Here is a 27,330-nt window from a genome sequence, read left to right as displayed (position 1 = left end):
AACATGCAAACTCCACACAGAAAGGACCTGGGATGGACCGGGGTTCGAACCCGGGACCTGTAATATAGTACCAGTAGCAGTAGGCCATAGCAGTACTTTCCAATTACTAGCATCAGTGATATCAGCTCAGTTTTGGATGTGCTAGCCTACATGAACTGACCGTAATCACTGTAATCACACTAATGATCTCCACTTAGGCTACACCAATTGGCAAATTAGGATAATTAGCCCACACACACACACACACACACATGCGCGTGCACACACACACACACACACACACACACACACACACACACACACACACACACACACACACACACACACACAGTCAGTTAGCTCATGTTTAACATTTGAGAGCTTCAGTTTATTTTGTTCAGCAGTGATCAGAAACTCAGTCTGTTGCAGTACACAGGGCAACATTGCATGTCCAATGAGTAGCCCCTTGGCATTTTTGCCTTAAATCACTGTGAACAGCTTGTTAGAGGAGTTATAGGAGTAGACAAGGGTGTAGGTTTGATTTGGAAAGTGGTGGGGACATTTGGCATGTGCATGCCCCCCTCCCCGCCCCCCCATTGGAAGAAAATTGTGTCCATTTTAAAGTAAAATGCATCAATCTGGTGCACTTTGAGTGCAAAATGAAGAGGCTAGATCAGGGATACTCAACTTGCTTTGCCCGGGGGCCACTTTCGTGAAATGATAGAAGGCCAGGGGCCAGTTAATAAACAATCAATATACATTTTTCTGTAGCGGATTGTAGGTTTTTGGGGTGTCAGCTAGGGATGTCAATTTTCGGTTAATTTCACTTTCGATTAACCGACGCTAATAATCGATTAACCTATCGGTTAATTCATAATTTTTTAATATTATTATTATTATTTTTTTTGGTCTATTTACTCAATGAGCTCATGCCCAAACAAGGCGTGTCTATTTAGATGCTGAAATGTTAATGCTTTTTGTGTTAGAATTATGCCTTTATTTTTTGTTGGCTTTGCTGAAATTTATAAGTTTATTGCCACATTTTGATCAGGTAATCATTCCAAAATCATTCTGGCTCTTATATGGATGACAAGGAAATATATTTTTGAGAGCTTTATTTCCTGTTTATGTAAACATTACAACAACAACAATCTGTTATTTCTTTTGATTTTTTCACATTAGGCCTACTGTCTTTTGCAGCATAAAAACTTAAACAAAATATAGCCTATTTCGATTTGCTGCCAACAATTGAACAAAATTTGAACAAAATAGTTGCATGATGCAAAACACTGTGCAAAATCTGCAAGGAAACTCAAAAAACGTGTAAAAAAAAAAAAAATGTATATTAACTGATAGACCGACAGCAATAACCGAACAACGACGTTAGCGACGGTTAATCGATTAACGGTTAACCGTTGACATCCCTAGTGTCAGCCAGAGTTTAGTCTGACAATGTTGTGCACACCGGATAGTTAGGTTAAGTACATACATAAGTGCCTGGGTAGTGAGCAGATGGCGGTATTTGACAATTTAGCAGCTAAATCATAGATTATTGAAAGATATTCCATATTCCAGACTGAAATGCTATAAGTATTGGCCAGAATGACATGAACATTTGGACACGTATTCAACGGGTATCTTGCATGTTGCGTTCAGGTGCACTGTAAAAAAAATATAATAATAATAATAAAAAATGTTGCAATTCCATCGCGGGCCACACAGGGGGCGCCCGCGGGCCGCCATTTGAGTATCACTGGGCTAGATCTATGAAGAACTACACACATTACATTAGCCTCTTTACTATGCTGTGGCTTTACAATGATACAAACAAAAACAAAAAAATCTCCTTCTTATATATTCTGCATACAGAATTCAGTCAATTCTTTCTCACTCTTATTAAGAACATTCACATATCCAAAAACAAAGACTGAACCGACATATATCTTTGGAGGACTCTCTCTCCATTTATTTAATGACCAAACAGCAGCACGGCAGGGAAATCAATCTACAACCTTATACTGTAACTTAATACTGTATATTCAGAATATCAGAACCACGCATGCACCTCTCCCAACAGCAGAACAGCGTAACAATCCGGCACAGCAGCTAAATCAGAGGTGCCCAAATTCTTTCGTATGAAGGGCCAAAAATGAATCTGGATGGAGGGCAGTGGCCCAAAAATAAATGCTGTGAAATTATATTAGATTTATTATAATTTATAGACAATTGATATTCTAAATCTAAAATAAATTCTCAAGATAAGAAACATGTTGTTAGAACTTTTATTCAAAACTTATTAAAGTTAGATTTAGACTTGATTGGAAAAAAAAAGCTTAAACATTTTCTGACAGAAAGTGCATGCAACTCAAGGTGTGTAGCCCTAACCCTAGAACCCATTCTCATACAGATATCTTGAGGTGAGAGGTCAAGGGACTCTGAATCAGGCCATGCAAATTTTTTTCCCTTGTCAAAATTTAGATTGACTTTGGAGAGTTATATAGCCGCCTTCCCGACATCACCTTATGTTCAGACCTTACAGTGGGCCAAATTCTTCCGGGTCCGTCTAACACTTCCGGCGGTCACGGCGCCAAATATGAAAGAACGTCATGAAGAAGAGAGTTGTTTTTGTAGCGGACAGCGCAGGGTGTAAAACAAAAACGTAGCCTACTACTTTGAGCTCGGTACACAGCAAGCAAGCGGAGTATCCACTGTTAGCCAGGTCAGATAACGTTATCGTGGACAATGACGAGCACTTTCTTGTAAAACATACCTGGACTCCAACAAAGAAAGCTTCAGAAGGTTTTCTCTCCTCCGAGCGCAGCTCGAGCCACTTACGTCTATAAGACCCACAGACGTTAACGTAATTCCCTGGAATGCGAGAATTAACGAGCCAGTTACATGGCATTGCATTCTTAGACATTGCCGTTTGCTTTTATTTGGTATGTTACATACAATTGGCTAAATTATTAGTTAATTCAGAGTTAGATGATATTGGAGCAGCCAGCCATTTTTTTTTCTCTTTTTTTTTGCCGGAAGTCGTAGGACGGCCACAGAACCGGGTCAAATGGGCGTGGCTACATAAGGTGAATAAGATGCTGGATTTAAAAATGGACATGACGGGTCCCACCCTAAACCTAAACCCATGGGAGTAGATTTCTCATCCAGAGGTGTTGTTGCCTGTTGCTGCGAGAGTTGCCCCAAAAAATCGCCCGTTGTATCAAAACTTTTACAATCTTTCAGTCTAACATCACAAAAAGATCGGCAGTAACAGGTGAACAATCTGTAAACATCATATCAACAATTTTACGCACAAAATATTCTATTTATTGGTAACACTTTAGAATACAGCCCGCAACTTACAGGGTTAGTACAGGGTAACAAAATCAGTACTTACAGGTAATTAAAAATCTGTAGTACAGGGTACAAAATCAGTACAGGGTAACAAAATCTGTACTTACAGGGTAAGTACAGGGTACAGAATTTGTGACCCTGTACTTACCCTGTAAGTATACAGATTTTGTTACCTGTGCTTACCCTGTAAGTTGCTCACTGTACTCTAAAGCGTTACCAATCTATTTCTTGAAAGTTGCAGCAATAGTTGCAATTTGTACTTTGTTTATATAAAAAGTCTGATCCCAGTCTTTGTTTGTTCATTTCAGTTCATTTGTAAATCACACAGTAATGTTGACTTTGTGCAGCTAGGGGGCGGCATTGCTAATGAATGGGCACTCAGTGATTATAAAGTGAGTAAAGCAGATCATACAGTTAGGCTAGAGATATAGATATACTTATATGAAACCCGTTTGCATGATGGCTGCCTCGCGTATCCTGTGCCCTTATGGAGAGTACACATAGCGTTAATTTCTGAGGACGTGCACAACAACAATCCAAACAGACACTAAGATACGCACATTAACGCATCGTCAAAGCAAGTATATCTCGAGCCTTAAAGTTATACAATGTGGGGGACAGTGAATGGGAACTCGGTGGTAAAATAATCCAGTTAAAGTTATCATTGTAATAGTCTACACACGCTACTTCAAGCCATCAGACTGGATTGATGTGTTGAAGTGAGAGTCGGTGGAGATTTTTTGGGCAAACCTCTCACCATATTCTGTGTATTATTCTGCTATTTCATTCCTATGTTTATGTTCAAACACTTGAGGGCTTTATAAAATAAACTTGATAAGTGATAGACTGATGTACTTATTGTGTTATTGTACTTATTGTACAGATGTTGGACTGTTATTGTATCACTGTGCCATCAGTGTTGACTACTTATATCATATTACCACTTACCTAGCCGGTCACGTGAACTCACACTCACAGAATGCGAGTTTATTATTTAGCATTGATATTATTCATAACACTCACACTGCTGGTGTTGTATGTTATATTGTATATTGTATTACAGTGTACATTGTGTAATGTGGGGATTGTATTTTTTTGCATATTGTAGTTCCTTTTGTACTGTATTCAGTAAAAACAAGAATAAATAATTGCACTTAATATATTTCAAGGTATAACTTGTAAGCCTAATTGTGAGAGTGGGGAGAGTAACAACAGAAATATTATGGTCAATCTGTTCTTTCATTGTCCCCGAACCAAAGCCAAACAAGTCATTTCACTGTTTCCTGAATATTTCTGGAACAGTATATTAGTAGTTTTTTTCTCTCTCTCTCTCCCCTGGACAGTGTGTTTTGCTGGCAGTGTGTCAGGTTGTCTTCAGTCTGTGAGGTTCCTTGTGGTCTTCTCTTCTCCTGGAGAGAAAACACATCAGAGGGAATCAGCAGCTGCATTATGTCAAAGGACAACATTGTGGAGGTATTCACTGCCTTTATTCACTGGCAAAAGCGTGAAAAATCACAAATAAGAAAAGAACAAGAACATGTGCAGAACGTTGAACAGAGATGCAGCCCCTTTGATTTCACCAGGAGAGCAGAGAGAAGGCACACCATGTTAGTGAAGCTGCGACAAAATTAGGCTAAATACAAATGTCCGACTTCACTGCACTTGCAGACTCGCAGACTTTGTGGGCGATGTAAGAAACCCCAATTTAGCCATAGTCCGGTCCTTATTTACAAATAGTATTTGAATGTGTTTATAGCCTATATGTTGTAAAGACATATAGGCATAGACATAGGCCTCTCTATCAGCAGCTTTATAACGTCATGGAAAGTACGACTGAAGTCCACAAGTCCGGAGGGTGGACACTTAAGCCGTGTTCGGAATGGTTCACTCATTCCCTCACTCACTATTCCCCATGTAGTGTTTATCATATAGTGAACTATATGGTTCACTCATTCCCTCATCTGATGAAGAGCTTTGACGCTCGAAACGTCACTTTTTGGGTGTTAAAATAAAAAACACTGAAACTGGAGCCCACGCAGTGTGCAAGCTTTTTATTCATTTTGTACTACTTGTTCACCTTTGAGCTCGGCACCTGCCCTATCTGGTTTTGGATGTGCATGTTTTCTCTTGGACACTCATTCACTCACTCACTATTCCCCATGTAGTGTTTATCATATAGTGAACTATATGGAGAACGAGCAAACATGTCACTACCTCACTCTTCTTCTCTTTTGGTAAACACGACCGCTTTGCATTATATGGGACAAAATGTAGGATACATTCTCTGTTCACTAGAAATTGCAGTGCATTGTGGGTATGTTATAGTGGACTATATAGTGAGTGAATCAAATTAACAGTTGAGAATTGGGACACTAGTACAAAATGGCGAAGCACACTATATAGTCCACTATTTCTGTAATAGGGACGGTTTCGAACAGGGCTTTGGATTCACCATCAAACTCCTGTGGCAGCAGTGATGTCATCATCAGGGGACGGAGAGGAACCTTGCTGAATGATGTGACTTCCGATTTCAGGCTACAATGATGCGGTGAAGCAAGACGTTAGGGTGAGGTAGCCTATTTATATTTACTTTATTATTATTTCCTTGATAATCAGAGGTGGGGACTGAGTCACATTGAACTCCTTGATAATTGACTTGATGCATGAAGAGAAGACTTGAGACTTGACTTGATGCATGAAGAGAAGACTTGAGACTTGACTTGATGCCTGAAGAGAAGACTTGAGACTTGACTTGATGCATGAAGAGAAGTCTTGAGACTTGACTTGATGCATGAAGAGAAGACTTGAGACTTGACTTGATGCATGAAGAGAAGACTTGAGACTTGACTTGATGCATGAAGAGAAGACTTGAGACTTGACTTGATGCATGAAGAGAAGACTTGAGACTTGACTTGATGCATGAAGAGAAGACTTGAGACTTGACTTGATGCACGAAGAGAAGACTTGAGACTTGACTTGATGCACAAAGAGAAGACTTGAGACTTGACTTGATGCACGAAGAGAAGACTTGAGACTTGACTTGATGAATGAAGAGAAGACTTGAGACTTGACTTAATGCACGAAGAGAAGACTTGATACTTGACTTGATGCACGAAGAGAAGACTTGAGACTTGACTTAATGCATGAAGAGAAGACTTGAGACTTGACTTGATGCACGAAGAGAAGACTTGAGACTTGACTTGATGAATGAAGAGAAGACTTGAGACTTGACTTAATGCATGAAGAGAAGACTTGAGACTTGACTTGATGCACGAAGAGAAGACTTGAGACTTGACTTGATGAATGAAGAGAAGACTTGAGACTTGACTTAATGCATGAAGAGAAGACTTGAGACTTCACTTGACTTTGGTTCTGGTGACTTGGGACTTGACTCTGACTGTGTACTTTGATGACTTGAAAAGGTTTCTAAAGCCTTGACTTGAGATCTTGTCTAAATGGCTTAGATTGAAAGTGATGAGATTTGTTCCAGCAGACGACTGAATTTAAATTCTTGTGAAACTGCATTGCAAAGCGGTTTCTTTCTGACTTGACTTGCTGTTCTGCATTTACACTTGAGACTTGACATTAATGACATGGACTGCACTTGGAGATTGACTTGGGACTTGAGCAAAGATGACTTGGTCACTCCTCCGATGAATTTTAAGAATGAGTATTTACAAGATGGGCAGGAAGTGAGAAGGACAGGAAGTGACATGGACAGGAAGGGAGACAGACAGGAAGTGGTGATTAGGGTTATTTGAGGATATTTGAGGACCCTCCGACAGCTGGACCCACCTCACTGAGACACGCAGCCTTTTTTATGTTTAGAGTGTTTTTTTCCACTGTGAATATCTGCTCAGAGAGAGAGAGAGAGAGAGAGAGAGAGAGATGGCTGAAACATCAGGAATCCTTCAATATTTAAATGTAATCAGTCCGGACAATAATCCTAACCTTAACTGTGTTTACAAGTCTAACGGAACAGCTTACCTCAAAATGGCAATTTAGTTATTATCTACCCCCCGAAACAGATAAAGATCACCCCCAAATCTCCATCTTAACGTCTGCCAAAGTATTGACGTTAATTGACCTTTTTCACATCAGCCATTTTGTGTCTAAAAGCCAGGGTAAACACAGGTGCAACCAAAACATTAATGACAGTTTCCAACTTGCAATCCATTTAGGTTTTCCAGTGCTAGGACCCTCATTAATGTTTTGGTTGCACTTGTGTTTATCCTGCCTTTTAGACACAAAATGGCTGATGTGAAAAAGGCCCATATTTCTACAATGTGGGAACCCCATCATCTATTTGTCTGACGGCGATTAGACTCTGGGGATAATGGCAGATATTTTGTGGTTTTCGCTGTCGCCAGCGGACATCTGGGCCAAGACTTCCTCTTCTGTGCGCCACTCATTGGTTACAATCTGATGAGCAACTTGAGAGGCAGAATTATTACAAAGTCAAACGTCATTCGAGACTTTCCAAATGTTATCGGATGGAATGGATCAACTTCATTTGTTTTTGATTTTAAAATGTGCAAATGAATAAACTAAAATAAACTTAAACGACTCCTCCATTTATCCACTGTAAATAAAATAATCATTTTAGTCACAGTAGATACACTCATACAGTACTGTACATACAGTCGTTTGCTCCTGGGCAGAAATTACCTGGAAAACAGCCTTTGGAGTCCTTCCTCCTTGTCTTGTCTGAATCAGAATCCGGTTCCTCAGCTGGTTGGGTTCTGGTCAGTTCTGATGGTTTGATCTCCTCTGGCTCTTTGTTCCCACTCGACTCCTTTCTGTCTTTCACAGCTTCTGTGTGTACCGGTTCCTCCGGCATGGCGGACTCTTCCTCCTCTCCTGCAGGACTTCCTTCTCTGGTCTGGGAGTCAGGAGAGGAGTGCAGCCCAGAGTCAGGGTCCGTGCTGTGGGTGGGGTCAGCCTGGGCAGGGTCCGTGCTGTGGGTGGGGTCAGCCTGGGCAGGGTCTGCACTGTGGGTGGGGTCAGCCTGGGTGGCATCAGCCTGGGCAGGGGGGCTCGGGGTGGGAGACTCTGAGGGGCTGACAGTCTCAGCTGACCCCAACTCGGGTGACTCAGCAGGGAGAGCTGCAGCATCTCCTGCATCTGGAGCATCTCCTGCCTCTGGAGTGTCTGCAGGTGTTGGAGGTTGTTCCTGCTGTGAAGAGACGCTCTGCGTTTCCTCTACAGCCAATGACCTCTCCATCTTACCATGCTGGTCCAGCTGGCTTCTGTCAGCAGGGGGCAGACTGCTGTCAGCAGGGGGCAGGTTGCTGTCTCTTCTCCTGTCTCCATGCGGCTTGGTCTTCTTCAGGTTGAAGCCTTTCTTGATCTCAGAGAGCAGGTTGTCGATGATGCAGCCTTCCTCCTGGACGGCCACGGTCCTCCTGATGACCTTTCCGTTTTCTCCTCTCGGCCGTTTGCTCTCCTCTTCTTCCTGCTGCTTCCTCCTCCTCTCCGCCCGCACCGCCAGCTCTTTTCGTGTCTGGTTGTCCTTGATGGCTCTGAGGAAAGCTCCTCTGAAGGTCCTGACAGTGCTGAAGAGCTCTGTGAGGCTGAAGCTGCTGCTGTCCTCACACAGATACACTGCCAGCTGCTCCCTGTGGTCCTGGATGGAGGTCAACAGCTCCTCCAGCGCCCCGCAGGCCCCCAGGCTGGCCTGGATAGCGGACAGGTATTGCTCTTTCAGGTCCTCAGCAGAGGAGCCTGCCACCTTCTTCTCAGAGCTTTTCAGTCGTTGGATGAGAGAGTTGGCTTCAGACTGGATGGATTCCAGGTTCACTCCGGCAGCTTTTTCACAGATCTCCAAATCATCTGGCAGGTTCAGCAGGTCGGGGTGGTGCTGCTGTACCTCCTCTACGATGTGGTGGAGGAGGGTGATCCTGGATTTGTTGGCCTTGGTCTCCGTCAGTTTCAACAGAGTGCTGATCTTAAAACCCTCTGCGTTCCCCGTGTGACTTCCATAGTTGAGGAAGTTTCCGATGTCCAAGATGAGCTTACAGAAGCTGGGAAGCCGAGTGCTCTCCTTCAGGCTCTGGCAGGCTCGCTCCACCAGCTCTGCTTTGGGCTGCAGCGTCTCCAGCACACAGCTGCTCTCCTCACACAGCGACATGCAGTCTACCCTCAGAGCGTAGCACGGAAGAGCCAGCAGTCGCAGGTAGAACTGATCAACTCCAGCTAACTTCTCTCGCTCTCCCTGGTAGGCCTTCAGATTCTCCACCTCGTGTTTCTCTGGGAGTAGTTTGATCAGCTGCTTGAGGACTTCCACGTCAAACCTGGACCGATCTCCTTTCTGGATCAGAGACACAAACTCCTCATGGGAGCATCTGAACTGCTTCAGGAAGATGTTGAGGTTGAGGTTTTTCTTGGCATCAATGAAAGAGATCTCTTTGGGTTCTGCCTTGGCTGTGGTTTTGGCCTTGGTCTCGGTTACAGGAAGACTGAAGAGCTCCTCAATGCTGCAGTAGTCTGGTTCCACTGCGTCAGAGGGAAATGTCCACATGGAGTTACTGGCCGTCACCACTCTGGACGGGAGTTTCTGCCAGTTGAGTTTCTTCATGCGGAGGGTGGGGCAGGGGGCAGAGCTAGCTGGAGGGGCGGAGCTGTAATAAGCCCTCCCCACACCACGAAACACCTGGGCCACGATGACATCACCTCCTCCTGCCAGAGGAGGAGGAGGCGGAGCTCCCATTCCAGGAAGGGGAGGAGGAGGAGGCGGAGCTCCCATTCCAGGAAGTGGAGGAGGAGGCGGAGGTCCCATTCCTAGGGGTGTAAGAAAATATCGATACACTTGAGTACAATATTGTGTTTTGTGATAGATTCTCAAAATGATGATAATAATAATAATGATAATAATAATAATAATAACTTTTTTTACTCAGATGCTATGCATAGGGTGGTGTGTTCTTTATATTATGATTGTTTTCCTAAAATTAGATTAATTAAGAAAATCACCTCGCTTACAGTATCGCAATATATTGTAACGGTAACCCCTGTATCGTGATACGTACTGTATCACCATATTCTTGCCAATACACAGCCCTACCCATTCCAGGAAGTGGAGGAGGCGGCGGAGGAGGAGGAGCTCCCATTCCAGGAAGTGGAGGAGGCGGCGGAGGAGGAGGAGCTCCCATTCCAGGAAGTGGAGGAGGTGGCGGAGGAGGTGGAGCTCCCATTCCAGGAAGTGGAGGAGGCGGAGGGGGAGGAGGAGGAGGGGGAGGAGGAGCTGTTGCTGAAGTGGCTTTGGTCAGAGGCTCTGATTGGCTGGCAGGACTGTCCTTCAGTCGTGTCTGCACAGCTCTGTCCATGGTCCGGACCTTGGGTTTGGCTGAGGCCGACTTTGAGGGGAGGAGCCTCTCCAGCAGACGATCAGTAGAGTCTACCTGAGCTGTGACATGCACGCACGCACGCACGCACGCACACACACAAACACACACACACACACACACACACACACACACACACACACACACACACACACACACACACAATTTAAAGACACACTATGCAGCATGTGCCTGGATTTTCTTGTTTTGGTAGTGTACCCGAGACAACAAAGGGCAAGGGCAACCGACCAATCCTGCATAGTGTGCTGTTAAGTACACTGGGCATCTCGCACGCTCGATTCCTAGGCTCGCCCGCCCTGCAGCTCGGCCGCTGCGCGGCCTCACCCGCAGCTTCGCTGCTGCATGGCTTCGCCTGGACTATTGGCTTGCGCACAGGTGTGTGTGTGCGTGTGTGTTGCTCACAAAATTGCTCTTAAGTTTACATGTGCACGGGTGTGGGTGTGTGTGTGCCCCTTAAGTTTACATCAGTGCCTATGACATCATCAGTGATGTCATAAGATGAGTTTACTCTTATGATATCACTGATGACATCATCAGTCTTATGACATCACTGATTACATCTGTCAAAAATGGAGAAAATGCACACCATAGAATCTCAGCGAGGTGCCGGTGACAGACAAGAATCTATAAGAGGAATAGAAACCGCACACTCTGGCTCCGATGCAATGAATTTAATACAAGGAAAACAGTTGTCCTTGTATTAAATTCATTGCATCGGAGCCAGAGTGTGCGGTTTCTATTCCTCTTATATCACTGATTACATCACCAGTGATGTCACAATGCCTCCTATGACATCATCAGTGAGACAAAAATTGAGAACAAACAAACATTGCCCACATGCTCCCTTTTATATATATAAGATTCTACACTTAAAAATGTACATGACATGTATCTCATTTCATATAAATGATTGCAGACTGACAAGATGTCTTGTATATATGTGTGTACTGTCTTTTCCCCCCATCAAAAGTACTGGTTACATGTGTGTTAAATCATTTAAATGCAAAAAAAAAAAGGCTATTGACAATTTCAGATTGCCTCCAAACATGTTACAGCTGATCCCCTGAGCGTGTTTCAGTGGATGAACTCACTGTCACCTGAGCGTGTGTTTCAGTGGATGAACTCACTGTCTGCGGGACACTTAAACCAGTAGATTGACACATTGTTTCCAATATATAGGCTGTGGCAGCGATATCGCCACGGCCGGATAGTTAATCAGTTAATCAATATATATTGATCTAGATTGCTCTGCAATACTAATGTGTCTAATCTGCGCATCACGTCATGTCAGCCATTTGGCGATGCAGCACTGTAGCTGATAGTCCATCTCCCGTTCTGAAAATGTTCTGAAAAATATAAAAATCCACAATTCTCCAACCTCGCGTGTGTTGTGGTGTAGGCAAGGCAGCAAATGAAAATGCTCAGGAAGGGCGATTATTGGCACGCCTTTTCTTCTGTTGGCATATTCAGTCAGTTGCGTTCCGTTGGACACAATGTAAAGACAATTTAAAGTCATGAACCGTTAACTCATTGAGTGCCAAGGACGTCGATCGACGTCAAAGTAAATAGTGACGTAGAGTGCCAAGGACGTCGATCGACGTCGAATGCGTTTTTTGACGGTGGGACGTGGATCAAAGCCTCAGGCATCTCCTGTACAAATATGGGAGCTATTGAAGGTGTATAACCTATTTTACGGACTCATTAGGTGGCGACAGTGCTCTCCAGATTAGAGAAAGGTCCGGAAAACAACTGGAAAAAGCCGTGATCAAAGAGAAACCGCTCATGCTGCAGCCAGAGCCATACAGTATAGATTGCTCTGTCTGCAGCTGACGTTGGCTGCGAACAGCAGTCAATCCGCGCACACAACTGAGCCCCCCCTCTGCCTCTGTCTGTCTGTCTGCATAGTTTATCCACACGATTAGCCGCCAGAAAGGCAGCACCCGACGCCGAAGGGCCAAACCTTTCCCTGCAGTCCCGTTTGGCATTTCCGTGTGCGCTGGGCACAAAAACGGAGCGCTCCGAAAATAGAGTGGGTGCGTGTAGGCTGTGTGTTAGTGTGGGGAGGAGTTTGCAGTTTAGGGGGGGAAGGGGGGAGAGGGGGGTGGGGCACGCAGGGCATCACACAACTACACCACGTCACTACATCAGAAAATATTATCTTCAGAGTCCGTGAATGTGCTTGAAATGCTTCATTTCACAAAAGGCGGAATATCTCAGCTAATAATTTGAAACGCCTGTATTTGCTCAAAACGACCTATCTTCTCCGGCTCATAACTAAAGAACGGAAAATGGTATCAATAAACTTTTTTTTGCTGATGATACAATAGAGCCAGCTCGTTCTTTGTGCGTGTTCGCTGTTTACATAGTAATATCACACAATATTCTGTGGGCCTCGAGAAATCACTGAAAACGCTCTGAAAACTCTGGCACTGGGAGCGTCCGTTCTCCAAAAGTGGCTGGCACTCAATGAGTTAAGGAAGTACATTTTGAGGCTGTGGGAAGCACTGACGCCCGTTCTCAAGCGGCGAAAAATAACGTTTCCACTGGGTGTGCTGTCGCCTCCCGATAAGACCGAAGCCGATAAAAAGCCGTGCCTATCCACCTTATTTCTAGCTGCCATGATGCCTGATGGGTGCGTCTTCCGCTTCCGGTGTAATTTTTTTGTAAGTCATCAACCAATGACTGCAGAGTCATTTGAGCCATTCGTCAATTGTAACTTTTAGAGGGAAAAGCTGGTGGTTTGTGGATATGAGTGGGTTTTTGGGCCAATCTAAAAGGGGCTAAAGTGTCAGTTATACAGTCAGTGGTACTGAACACTGTCCTGGTGTCACTCAACTCACCGTCCTCGGACAGCAGCGTGGCTCGGTCGGCCAGCAGCTCCAGAGCCAACCACATCTCTCCTCTGTCTGGACCAATCAGCAGCAAGGCCTGCAGGATGGAGAGCAGCTGGGCCGAGCAAGGGCTGCTACTGACCTGAGAGAGAGAGAGAGAGTGAGAGAGAGAGAGAGTGAGAGAGAGAGAGTGAGAGAGATAAATCTGTTTGCCAAGACAGATCCAGAAACCTGACAAGACAACCAAAAGCTAAGTGACGTAAACAGCTAGGTATCAAATTTCATAAATATTTAGACACTTTAAAGGGACAGCTCACCCTAAAATATATATCAATATGAACAGACTTTGTTGTGAGCAGTATCATGTAGGAACTATTTTCTTTTGCAGTCTCATGTAGGAACTAGCTAGCAGCTAGCGGGTGTTGTTCGGTCAAAAGAAAAATAGTTCCTCCATGAAACTGCTCATAACAAGGTCTGTGGATTATCTTGAGTAACGGGGTCATGATTTCTGGAAAGAGACATTGCTGTTGAGTTTGTCAAATGTATTTCTTTGGCACTTTGAGCACCACGCCGAGTGCCATCCAGTTCCACTGGAGAGAAGGCAGAAACTCTGCGGCCGATATCTCCAAAACTCAGGCAAATAGCACTACAGGTGAGAGGGAATATATGTATTTTGGATTTTAGGGTGAGCTGTTCCTTTAAGCATAAAATGATGAAACATTAGGTTACGAACTTAGTCACAAACAAGAAGCGAGAAGCCTTAAATCCCACTTTGGGGGACAGTCACTTAGAGAATCGGTATTGGCTGATCAATGGAAAAATAGGAGCTTTGAGTACATATCCTGCACTTCTTACAAGTATCTATAACATCCTGAAGGTATGAAAGGGTTAACGAAGCCTTAATATTGAGTATATGAATATAACGACAATAAGTGTCCGGGATGAGATACAAATTTTCAAAATGATACACTTTAAAAAAGACAGATGGAGGATTATTAATTTATGAGCCAGCTCAGTGAAAATACTACAAGATTAAATATATTGGTACATGATGTGGTTATTTTGGTCATATCCTGTCTGGAATTGGACGACCTGATGTTACTGAGTTCAACAGTAGAATCACTGTTTCTATCACTTTCAAATGATCAGAGGTCACCATAGAGAGCCAAAGTGGAGCCAAAGTTTCCCATAGACATTTCGTAAAATGCTTTTAAAAATATGTTTACTTCATCAAACCAAACGGCTCAGATATATTTAGAAACAGGAGAGATCACATAACATTTCACTCGGACCAAAACGTTAAAAAAAAAATTGCGGATTTAAAGAAAATATTTTTTCTGTGTTGTTTTTTAAAGTTTTGGTCAGAGTGAAATGTTCTATGGTCTCTCCCAATTATAAATATAAATGAACCGCTTGGCTTGACAAAGTAAAAGTCTTTTTATAAGCATTTTACAAAATGTCTATGGGAAAATAATGGTGGATGAAAATCTCTGGTACAGTGCTGAAGCAGGAAGTAGGCGGTCACTTTGCCTCTCTATTCTGGAAGTATAGGATGTACTTTTGACTACTACTATTATTAAGATGCATTTTCTACCAATCTTTTTAAAGTACCAACTGCTCAAAGATGCTATTATACACCTTGGGTACAAATGTAATTAGCTTGTATTTTTATTTGGAAGCCTAGGCTGGTTGTACTGTAAGTGGCCTGCAGATGGCAGGATCGCCCAAACCAAAAGCCAAGGTATTGGTCAAATTCTGCTCTATTTCTGCAATAATTGGCAGTCGCCACATTTGGAGGAAGCGCTGTTTTCCTATATCCATAAACTCAGATTGGATATAAGTGTTGTTCTGAGATGTCCAATGTTTGTAAGTGCATTTATTATTGTTACTGTAAATATTTTTTTTGTCTAAACGTGAACACAAAGGTTATTAAAATGTATGTGTGTGTGTGTGTGTGTGTGTGTGTGTGTGTGTGTGTGTGTGTGTGTGTGTGTGTGTGTGTGTAGTGTACCCTGGTGAACAGAGAGCTGAACACCTCTCTGTGGCTGCTCATGTCGATTCCACCGTAAACTCTCTCTATCTCCTCCTTGTCTTCACACATGGCGTCTTCAAACGCCTCCACCTGGATATTCAGATCCTCATCCTCGGTCTCCCTGCAACACACACGCGCACGCACGCACACACACAGACACACACACACACACACACACACACAGACACATGCACGCACACACACACAGTTTACATAAACCTCAGATTGACACAGCGCTCTCATGTTGGAAAATTGTACTTGGCCTGGGGAGAGTTGTAGACTAGCACATGCTTCCTCCGATACATGTGCAGTCACCAGCTGCTTCTTTTCACCTGACAGCGAGGGGTTTCACCGACAGAACGTAGCGCGTGGGAAGATCACACTATTACCCCGGTTCCCCTTGCCCCGAACAGTCGCCCCGACTCACCAGAGGAGGCATTATTGCAGCTACCAGGACACATACAGGCTTCCCACCTGCAGAAACACCCGATGGACCCTTTTCACGGGGGGCAATTTTGTGATTTTGATTGGAATTTGGAAACCCTCATTAGTGTGTTGCTTGCACCTGTGTTTACACTGCCTTTTTGGCACAAAATGCCCCCCGTGAAATGGGTCTATTGTGTCTGTAGGAACCTCTGACCAAGCTGGAAGTATCGCTGCCATGAATTGAACCAGGGTCTCCACAGTGCATGGTAGGTGAATGCTTTTACCTCCACATTACCCAGACGCTATAGTCTCACAGTACCCAGACATCTGGTGCACAACTCTTGAAGGACCGCCCCCCTAAGATCAAAACTAAATGCGTGACAGACATATGAATTGTAGAAAGAAGAGGAAGTCCGCACACTGTTGACGCTGGGGACACCTCGCCATTCCGAAGTGTCGGCATTCCGATCATTGACTTCTATGCTTTCGGAGAGGCGGCCCTTTTTTATCTCCAAAAAATGTTTCGCCGAGAGGTTAGGTTAGGCTTAGGCGTGGGGGGTGGGAGAGGTTAGGTTTAGGGTTAGGGTCTGGGGAGGGTTCTTTCGCAATGGCGAGGTTAGGGTTAGAATTTTGTCGGAATGCCGGTATTTCGGAGTGCCGACATTTCGGAATGCCGAGGTGTCCCCGTTGACGCTCCAGCGACCACAATTTTATTTAGGGCTCACACAACGTTTCGACCCCTTCGGGTCTTCATCAGGTACCTGATGGGTTAGGAGCGTCAACAGTGTGCGGACTTCCTCTTCTTTCTATGGTGTGTATTTTTGAGTCCAGCACCTGCAAATTTTTACGGAGATGTGCGTGCTTCCCTTTTTGTTCAGACATATGAATTGACCAACCACGGATGGCGTGACACAACTCGTGGGGCAGTAAATTTGGAACGATGCACCAATGCACGCACAGAGAGCCGGACTTCCATAACAGCCCAGCCAATCATATTTTACCGTAGGCATTCCTTTTTTTTAATAAATATTTTTTTCCCGATTTTTTATCCCATTTTTATCACCCATTAGTGCCAATTTAATTTATTTATCCTGGTTGCTGCCTCACCCTCTGCCGATCTGGGGAGAGCCGAAACTGGCTCCATGCTTTCTCCGAGACATGGGCAGTTAGCCAGCCGCTTCTTTTCACCTGACAGGGAAAGCTTCACCGGTAGGACATAGCACGTGGGAGGTTCACGCTATTCCAACCGGTTCCCTTCCCTCCGAACAGGCGCCCTTAACAACCAGAGGAGGAACCACATTAGCAACCAGGATATTGCATGTTTTTGGTGAAGGGGGTTCCTATATGAAGGAAACCCCCGGGAGGCACGGGGAGAACATGCAAACTCCACACAGAAAGGCCCTTTTGACGACCCCACCCCGGGCGGTGGGCACTCGAGGACATGCGGACGGGCACGCATTCCTTCAGCGTTCACAGCGTCCTAGGTGGGAATCGAACCCAGGACCTTCGAGCTGTGAGGCGACAGCGCTTACCACTGCCCCACCGTACCCCCCCTTACCGTAGGCATTCCTACAGCAAAACCCGGAAATGCTGACTTGTGATTCAGAGCCTCCGTCGCTGGAAGCGTGCCGACGTGAGACGTTGGGTCTGACCAGGTGAGACTATCCAGACGCCCCACAGAACCTTTATCAAATGCTTGGATGGTTGTGCTACGGGTGCGCCTAGCGTTGCCACGCACTCAACGACAACAACTTCACACACACACATTTGTTAGTAGTTATCTGAAATGATGGGTTACATCGCAGTAAAGCTGTAGTAGCTTTACTTCATATGGCACAGAAAAATCTCACTGTGAATACATGTCTCTCTCTCTCTCTCTCTCTCTCTGGCTGTGTGACATGCGGTGCGCTTGCGACATTAAAATGAGGGTGAGATTTTTCTTGATCTCAGTGCGCCATGGCAAAAGGCGCGGCATGTGACCCAACTCTTAGATGTTGAATCAGAGAAAGATATTCAATAGTTCCTCTGTACCTCAGTCTGGGCAGTAAGTCCAGCAGCTGCAGGCCTGTGAAGCAGAGGTGTTGGTCAGAGCTGTGATGCTTGAATGAGAAGAAATGCCATAATACTCTGCTCGGGTCTCTTCTGACAGCCCGTGTCTTACCGATGAACTCCTGGCGTAGTTTGTCCCTCTTCCTCAGGTCTTCGATCTTGAACAGCAGGACGTTGATGACGCTCATCAGCGTCACCATGTAGGGGACGTTGTCGGTGGCCTGAAGCTCGTTCATGATCACACTGAAGCGATACTGCTGCTTCTTCAGGCTCTGAGACGACAAACAAACAGCACATCAACCAACCAGCTTCAGGCTCTGAGACAATAAACAATAAACAAACAGCACATCAACCAACCAGCTTCAGGCTCTGAGACAATAAACAATAAACAAACAGCACATCAACCAACCAGCATCAGGCTCTGAGACAACAAACAACAAACGAAATTCAAATGAAAGTAACTACCGTTATGCTTATGGAACATTGTTTGACTGTTCAAACAGTTGACTGTTCAAACAGTTGACTGTTCCGTGGTTGCATCCAGCTCACATCAGCCCCAGGCATTAGACTGTACGGGGGAGCAGGCTATTTCCTGGCTCATGCTAATGTGAGTATCCACTTCCCCGCAGCCAATGCAAGCCAAAACATGATCAAACATGCCACAATAATGTCCGCAAATCCGTCCAGAACCCTTCCTGGCCGTCTCAAGGCTGATCTGGCCAATAAATTGTCCCGGTTGCCGTTTTTACGTGACTTTTATCAGCTAGCTAACATTACAAAGCAACCAACACCTCTGCTGTTTTAGCAGGCAGCTGCTGGGCGCGTGCGAGTACGGTGCACGCATGCCACCTCAAGCGCATGCTGCCTGCAGTTACTCTAACGGCCACCGGTGTCAGTAAGCGTTAGAAGTTACGGAATGGACGTGTAAACTGCTAAGAGTACAATTCTGGGAGAAATCCTGAATACTTGTGTTTGTTTGGCATGACATTTTTTTTTCTATTCTATTTATCAATGGTCAGTGCAATCAATGTCGCCATCTCCTGGTTGAAAGATGTAGGCTACTTGTTTGAGTGAGTTTGGGCAGCTTGGTCAAATAAAGCTTGATCTTGACTGTTCTCCTTTTCTGTGTAGATTATAGCAGATATAAGCCTACATAGCCTACTTACCAAAGGGCATCTCTTTCTCAAGAGTTAGACAAAACTCAAGGACCAATATGGCCCTGGGGATAGGTATGGTTTGTGTGCTCCGGTGTGGGGGGCACTTCACAGTCACTGTTGCCCAGGGACACCATGAGGTCTTAATCGGCCCATGGGGAGTGTAGACCTGAATGTGTGTGTGTACTGTTGTGCGTAGCCTACAGGTGACTTTTGGGTTAGTGTCAGGGTTTTACTGAAAACTATCAGCCATTGTCAGAAATGACGGAGCAATGTGTTTTCACAGCACCACAAGTTTCAGACATAAAGTCATTTCAACGTCCAAATGGCTTCGCCTCTCGCCAAAATTCCTCGATGCAGGAAAAAACCCAGGAGGGTGGAGCTGTTTTGTTTAGACTTGAACTTGATGCAGGCAGCAATGACGTCACTTGAGGTTTGATATTGATTTGATTTGATTGTGGTTCTCTGGGAAAATGAATGAACAGGTAAATACTTGTCCAGGGTGAAAATAATTATTATATCCCGCACCACCTCTCCTGTAAATAAAACCAGAGTATACTACAAGCCTGGGCAGAGATAGTGCCGAGCGAGGACAGAGGAACAGAGGAAGCGTGATGAACTTGATCTAAAACGATGTGATGTGTTTGTTCTGGCTTGTGTTTATCTGCTTTTACACCCTTTAGTAAAACACTAAACGTGTCTGATTAAAAAGCTCTGAATGAATATCGCACCGATCCTAAGATCAAGCCCAGTTTGCATTGCTGCTGTAATAATAATCTGCCTGCTGCTCTGTGGAGGGTGTTGGCCTTCCTTCACCACCTTACAACATCTCATTCTGCTCCAGTGTTTCTCCAGCTTACACCAAGTGGACCATGAAGGTTTCACGCTGCACAACACTTGAGAACATTAGATTTTGTTTCAAAGCCTCCTGAAACTTGGAGAATCCTTAAAGCTGCTCCGTGGATCATTTGACCATCCAGGCTCATTTAAAGACATGTACGGAAGCCCCGAGAGGCAAGTGAGAGGAAAACAAGTCTGGTGATCACATTTTGTAAAGTCTGATCTAAATAGTGTGTTTATGACTTAAAGCCCACCTCCAGTGTATTTTGTCATGTTCTTACGCTACGTTCACACAGGGCACCTACGCCTTGCCTTGCCTCAACCCACGCCTACGCCTACAGACCTTGAGCTGCGCGTGAACCTATCACATGCTTCTGTGATCACACTGCACGCCTATTGCACGTTCACCTGAGCCGAGTTACAAGCGCCTCTCCTCTCTCCCGAGTGTTTTTTTGGTCACGTGTGGTCCCTAATTATCACAAGAGTATATCATGGGTAGGTAAATTAAATCTGATATATTTAATGTGCTATTGATGCTGGATATGTATAACCAGGTCTCCTTCTTTGGTGACTGCTGTCATAGAGAACTGGATGCTGTTTGTACTAAGTGGATTAACTTTTCATTGTCCATCTTGCTTCTTCGGTCGCTATTCTCTCTCCTGAAGATTTGTTTACCGACGGGGAGAAAGCCCCACGTGATAGCCACCCGTCAATCACTCTCTCTCTCTCTCTCTCTCTCTCTGCCCAACATTGTTGTAGTAACACCATTTTATTTTGAAATTCAGTTGACTTTGCCATTTCCCACGGATATTGTCGCGTTTTTCCTTCATGCCTTGACAGAAGAAGTGTGCCTTCATGCGCCTAGTCGGCTTGAAAATCGAACTCACGCCTAAACGATAAAATCGGCGCAGCTCAGGCGAGGCGTGGGTACAAGCAAGGTTCACGTTGAGGCGCCCTGTGTACACAGCCTCATTGACTAAAAAGGACGCCTATTTAAAAGCGTGGGTAAAGGCAAGGCGTAGGCAAGGCTTGGGTGCTGTGTGTGAACGTAGCCTTACAGTGTTGATTAGCCACACTTATGAATATCTTAATTTTGTACTCAAAGTTAAAGGGGCCATATTATGCTTTTCTTTATTTTGTATCATATGCTGTTACAATCTTGGATGGTCATATTAAATGTGGCCTACGCTTCAAATAAATAGGTGAACGTGTTTGAATGTTACCCCCATGAAACCCCCCCCCCCCCCCCGCGAGATTCCACGAGATGACACAGGATTTGAGCCTGGATCATCCAAATCAGACATTTTTCAAGTGTTTGTTGTTGTCCAGGTGAGTTTTAATTTCTCCATGCACTCTAAACACAAGGTACATGATATTGTGTATTAGCAAGTGATGTAACATTACTGTCATGTCTCTCTTTTGACTATAAATGACAGTAATGTTACACCTGCTATGAATATAATACGACAACAAGAGTAAGTTCCTGTGTCAAAAAAGCACAAGGTTTTATTACCTGTGGGTTTTTATATGCAACTTTGTGTAAGGCCTCTCCCTGTGTGTGTGTGTGTGTGTGTGTGTGTGTGTGTGTGTGTGTGTGTGTGTGTGTGTGTGTGTGTGTGTGTGTGTGTGTGTGTGTGTGTGTGCGTGCGTGTGTGTGCGTGCGTGTGTGTGTGTCAGTGTGTGTGTGTGTGTGTGTGTGTGTGTGTGTGTGTGTGTGCGTGCGTGTGTGTTACCTTGTAATGCTCCAGGGCGTCCAGGGCCAGGTGGTGTCCCCGCGGGTCAAACATGCTGAGGGCTGCCAGCAGCTCAAACACCTGCTTCTTCACCATGAGGTTAGATGTGTCCAGAGCTTAGGACAGAGGACAGAGGACAGAGGACAGACAGCAGCTTAAAGCAACACAAAGTTGAACTTGCACTTGAACACAACCACAAAGACTACAGCCAATGGTCAACTACATACACGTATCACATGACCATTCACGGACACTGGACACTAGATGGCATTCACCGATGGCAGTGGCCGATGTTTGTTGTGTCACATCAATTTTGCGCTGGCTAAATGTTATGTTGGTTATTTGCGGTCTGAAACGGACAACAGCAGCCTAAGCAGCTGCAGAATTGGAGAAGATCCCGTTACTATAGAAATGCCCTGGACACCAAGAAAGCAAATAACTGACATTCAACGATCACATTGTGATGCATTCAAGTGCTTCTTGGAAATGTGGGCATTTGACAATGTCATGGTATGTTGAATGTAGCATTCAGGCTGGGAAATCCCAGTGTTTGGCAGAAAGCAAACTACAGCATGGCTAATGAAAAAAAGCTTTGGTACATAGTCGTACTCTGACTGTGTGAAAAGTTTAGGAACCTCCGATATCGACGAACAAAATCAACAATCCTATCCCACCCTGCCAAAAAAAATCACAAAAATCCATTTTCTTTGGTTTTTCACAACAAAAGTCAACCATGCTGAGTTCATTCATCTACAGTGTGCTGACGTCACGTAGCAAGCAACATGGCTGCCTAGTGACTACATGGGCACACTTTTTCTCTCACATAAATGTTAATATACTTAGCCAATAACTATGTAACATACAAAATAAAACAAACGGTAATGTCTTCATTTGATGTAGAATGCAAAGGACATGTAACTGGCTCGTTAACTCGCATTCCAGGAATATCGTTATTTACCGTGGCCCGTCGGACACTTCAAGGCGGACAGCCAGCACTCTCCCTCAGGGAGAAGGAGGCTGTCCACCCGGAGGTGGCCAACCGCCATGGTCCTCTGCTCTGGGGCTGGGCGCAGTGAACCAGCCAGTGAGCACACAGTGCACAGGGCTGCATTTACATTATATTGTGTTTGTACATAGAGTGTTAAATGAAATGTGACCGATAGGTTTCAGATTTGTCCGGGTAAAATACATTATTTTGCGGTGCGGAGTGCAGACTGCTGTCTCGCAGGGCTCCGAGGCACAGATCACTACCCTGCTCAGTCAAGTCAACTCCAGTCCTCATCCCAGACACGCCCACTTTCCAACGGTCAAATCAAACTCCTCCCCACACTATGTCCTGCCACTCTATACCCTGTTTCAGTCGGAATACATGACAATAAGGAATCGTATACCCTGGGAACCCCATTTCAGCTCGACTTTAAAGTGCTTTTAGGAAATAGCTGCTAGAATAAAGGTAATGAACATCATAATAGGACAATGGAGACAATAGTGATAGTGGATGAATGAGTAGAGTGGGATACAGATGGGGTGAACCCAGTGGGAATCAAACCCTCCACCCTGGCACTGGCGGTGCCTCAGTCTACCTTGTGACAGCGTCCGGACGTATCCCTCGTTGTCCAGGATGAAGTGCAGTCCGGAGGAGGAGTTCATGACAGCGCGGACGCATGCCACGCAGGTGAGCTGCAGCAGGGCGTCTGCGATGCGAGCGCACCCCCGACCCGACAGGCGCTCCAGGGCCTCCATCAGCAGGTCCAGCCCCCGTAGCTCCAAGAACCCCCCCATCCACGCCCGGTCTGCCGCCTCCAGGCGCCGACGCAGCCCAGAATAGTTCACTACGGTCGGTACCTGAGAGAGGTCACAGAGAGAGAGGTCACCGGTGCTGACGCAGGGCGTCGTCTTATTACTGCACTTTGTAGGAACTACGGAAGCCCGAGAGGCAAGTGAGAGAAACGAGTTTTCTACGTCTGATCTAAATTTCTTTCTTAATTTAAGAACAGGTGGGGGGGAACGGTTTGGCCAGGATCATCTTTCTACGTTCCTTAATGGGGGGTTTTCATCTGTGAAACAGGTGAAAAAAAGGTTTACCATCATAATCTTTATAAATAAATTAATAAAAATCACCTGCCAAAACCTTTTCCACCTGTTTTCACAGACAGAACTTTTGGCAGGTGAATGTTTTTTTCCTTCTTCCCTCGTTCCTTCTTTTTAGGCTCATTTTTCCAGGACCAGGTGATTGTTGTAATATTCATCTCAGGCACAACAGTGCACCACTACCCCATCTTCTAAATAGAACTAAAAACATTCATGTTTTCCTCCAGCTGAGTCCGGATTTCCCCATGCAGATCAATGTAGTGTGTTAGCAAGTTATGTAACATAACTGCCATGTCTTTCTTTTCATGAATGCTTTTAGTCCTATTTAGAACATGGGGTAGTGGTGCACTCTTGTGACTGAAATTAGTATGGAAACAACAACAACAACAAACACATTACAAAAATAAAAGAATTAGGAACAAAGAAATCACCTGGCACCTTTTCTTCATGACAGGAGAGATGTAGATTTGTGTTGTCTCTCTCACTTGCCTCTCAGGTAGAGGTCTTCACGGGTCCAAAATCACGGACCCCGACCCTAATGGACCCGGGGAATTTGTGCCCGAACCCGTAATGGACCCGTCTATTATTAGACATCTGAGACCCGGCCCCGTTCAGAACCGATAAATGTCGGACCTGGACCCGGAGTGGACCCGTCTATTATTACAAATCTGAGACCCGGCCCCGTACAGATCCGAGAAATACCGAGGCAGAGACTAGTGGTGTCGACGTCAAAGTTGCTTGTTAACTGCTACAAGTTGTATATCAAATGAAACTTTGTGCATCTTAACGTTATAGCATTCTCACCTGGTTGATGCTGCCTAACGCTAGTTAGATAGTACAGTGGCAGTCTCTCTATGCTACCACCGTTCCTTCCCCCAAAAACACACACAACAGCACTAGAAACAATCACATACATGTTGTGACTTGTGTACTCACCATGCGATCATCGAATAATAATCCAAAAGTACGGGAAACAGTCATCTTCAATTAAATCCATAGCGAGAGGAGCCAGCAAGAGGGTTACCTCTCTGCAACGAAAATCACTTCCTCGTTTGCCTGAGGCGCATGTGTGCGAATGTGTACGCATGTGGTCACATGCGCCTCATGTAAACGAGGAAGTAATTTTCATTGCAGATGGGAACGCTCTTTGCTAGTTATTTTCTCTATGGATTTACTTGCAGTTTGTGACAACAAGCCTCACGTGTGCTGTTTTGATGCGTTTCTCTCGTGATCAGCGCTGATCGCCGGGTCCACTCAGGTCTTATTGGACCCGGCATTTCACTGTCAGAGCCCCGAGACCCGTGACAATCGCTACCGGAACCGACCCAGACCCGGAGGAACTTATTTTGAATGGACCCAGACCCGGCCGGGTCCGGGTCGGAACCTCTGGTATTCGGGGGGTCGGGCATACCCGAAGACCTCTACTCTCAGGGCTTCAGTAAGAAGCACGACTGTCTAAAACAGTGGTTCTCAACCTGGGGGTCGGGACCCCCCAGGGGGTTGCGAGATTATTTTAGGGGCTCGCGGGATGATTGTCAAAAATATTTTTTTTCCCTCCATTGATGATTAAATCAACCATACCACTGATTCAATGTATTTATAATGTTATATAAACTATAACAACAATTTCAGTGAGTGAGTGCAATTAGTGTGTGAATGCGTGCACACTGTTGTTGGGTTGGGTAGTGGCAGGAGGGGGGTCGAACCCCACCCTAAAGTTTTTTGGGGGTCGTGGCTCAAAAAGGTTGAGAACCACTGGTCTAAAACACTTATTAGCGTAGCATTAGCGTAGCTTCCTACCTGCAGCAGCTTGATGCAGAGCTCTGGGTCGGCATTCTCCAGGTTGGCCTCCAAAACGGCGTCCAGGTCGTGGGTGGGGCTGCCCGGGATCACATGATCCTTGACCGCGCCCCACTTGGCCTTGGCTGCCATGGCGTCGAGGGGAGCTGCAGAGAGAGAGAAGCCATGTTTTGATTTAGCCTTTAGTTAGCCAGCAGTAAATAACCCAATATTATTATTCTTTTTTTTCCTCAAAATTCTCCAGTAGATTCAAATTCGCAACCTTCCATATATGGAAGTAGCCTAAACCAAGTGGCAACCTCCGGACCTGAAAAATGAAGCAAATGCGGAAGTGCCAAAACCGCAGCTCCTCGAATGGCCACTTGAGATTTGAGGCTGACTCCACTCATTCTCCATGGACCCCCCATGTTAAAATGGCTGAATTTACGGCAGAAATAAACGCGTTTACAGCCTGGTTCAAAAACGGTTTTGATGAATTTGTATATAACTCACCCGTTTAAATTGTATTAAAGGGGCCATATTATGCATTTCTTAATTTTGTATCATATATATGTTGTTACAATCTTGGATGGTCATATTAAACATGGGCTAAGCTTCAAATAAATAGGTGAAGGTGTTTTAATGTTACCCCCATGAACCCCCCCCCCCCCCCCCGCATAAAGTCTCCTAGACGAGAGGACATGGATTTGTGCCGATTTGTGCAAGAGCCACAGTTCTAGTGACGTCAGGTAGGACTTGTTACCATGGTGATGCCAACTTTGCCAAGCCTAGCCCGGGGCCGCGGCGCGCGCGCGCCCTGCCCCTCCCTTCCCTGTTCTGACATTCCAGTAGACTGCCGCAACAGGCATGGTTTTGCGCAGCCACGACTTGCCTCCGACGAGCGGCGACAGCGAGACTGTGCATACTCGAACGTAACTCGTCCAAAACGTTATCGTGTCGTTTACCAAGAACTTGCAATCATGTCGGTGGGGGGTAGGGCTGGGTCGGTTTGAAAATTTTAAAACCGGTTCGATATTGCCATCTAAACCGGATCGAACCGGTATACCGATTTTTTTTGTAATAAAAAAAAAAAAAAAAAAAAAAAAAAAAAATCAATCAGGGCTCCCGAGTGTGGCCCATAACTGTCTGTAGTGCAACTTCAGTCCACCTGATAGCGATAATACACCTCTAAGCTGGTATTGTCAACCAGCAATGATACTGAATAAAAAGAAGCAGGACACCTGTGTAACAAACACCCTGTATTTATTTCTCATAACTATTCAGCTCAACTTTTCTTCTAAACATCAAAATAATAAATGAAATAAGACTTCTGCCTATAGTGCAACTTGAGAAAAAGGCTAATAAAAACACAAGCAGTGCAATCAGAATGGATTGGCTTACAGCTGAGCTGCCTTATAAACTTCAAAACTCACAAATTCACACAATATAGGGCCTAGGCATGGGTCGGTTTGAACATTTTGAAACCGGTTCGATATTCCCCAAAAAAACGTATCAAAGCGGCTGCAGTTGGTGGCGATAATGCACCTCTAAGCTGGTATGCTGCCAACCAGCACGAACACTGAATACAAATAAGCAGAACCTTTTAACTGTAACAACACACTGTTTTTATTTCTCATAACTATTCAGCTTAACTTTTCTTCAAACATCAACATAATAAACAAAATAAGACTTTTGCCTACT

General features: G+C 45.0%; 1 protein-coding gene across 2 annotated transcripts in view; it reads right to left on the bottom strand.

The window, feature by feature from the left end:
• Positions 1-1,942: 1,942 nt before the first annotated feature.
• Positions 1,943-27,330, bottom strand: part of LOC310782762 (inverted formin-2-like) — a 55,349-nt gene continuing 29,961 nt past the window's right edge. The window contains exons 2-13 of one of the 2 annotated variants that reach the window (XM_083643504.1): positions 25,651-25,796; positions 23,343-23,604; positions 21,760-21,875; positions 18,145-18,304; positions 18,015-18,048; positions 15,537-15,678; positions 13,535-13,667; positions 10,394-10,735; positions 8,306-10,110; positions 7,999-8,272; positions 7,126-7,182; positions 1,943-4,739 (exon numbers count right to left, since the gene is read on the bottom strand). In XM_083643504.1, the coding sequence (XP_083499630.1) occupies positions 7,127-7,182; positions 7,999-8,272; positions 8,306-10,110; positions 10,394-10,735; positions 13,535-13,667; positions 15,537-15,678; positions 18,015-18,048; positions 18,145-18,304; positions 21,760-21,875; positions 23,343-23,604; positions 25,651-25,782 (3,456 nt within the window). In that variant the 5' untranslated portion in view covers positions 25,783-25,796 and the 3' untranslated portion in view covers positions 1,943-4,739; position 7,126. Of the gene's footprint in view, positions 4,740-7,125; positions 7,183-7,998; positions 10,111-10,393; positions 10,736-13,534; positions 13,668-15,536; positions 15,679-18,014; positions 18,049-18,144; positions 18,305-21,759; positions 21,876-23,342; positions 23,605-25,650; positions 25,797-27,330 lie in introns of both variants that reach the window. The other variant, XM_083643503.1, reaches the window with a different exon arrangement.

The sequence above is a fragment of the Poromitra crassiceps genome, assembly GCF_964638095.1.
Source record: "Poromitra crassiceps genome assembly, chromosome: 9".
NCBI lineage: Eukaryota > Metazoa > Chordata > Actinopteri > Beryciformes > Melamphaidae > Poromitra > Poromitra crassiceps.
Note: the sequence above shows the minus strand (reverse complement) of the source record. Positions and strands in the feature narration are given on the sequence as shown.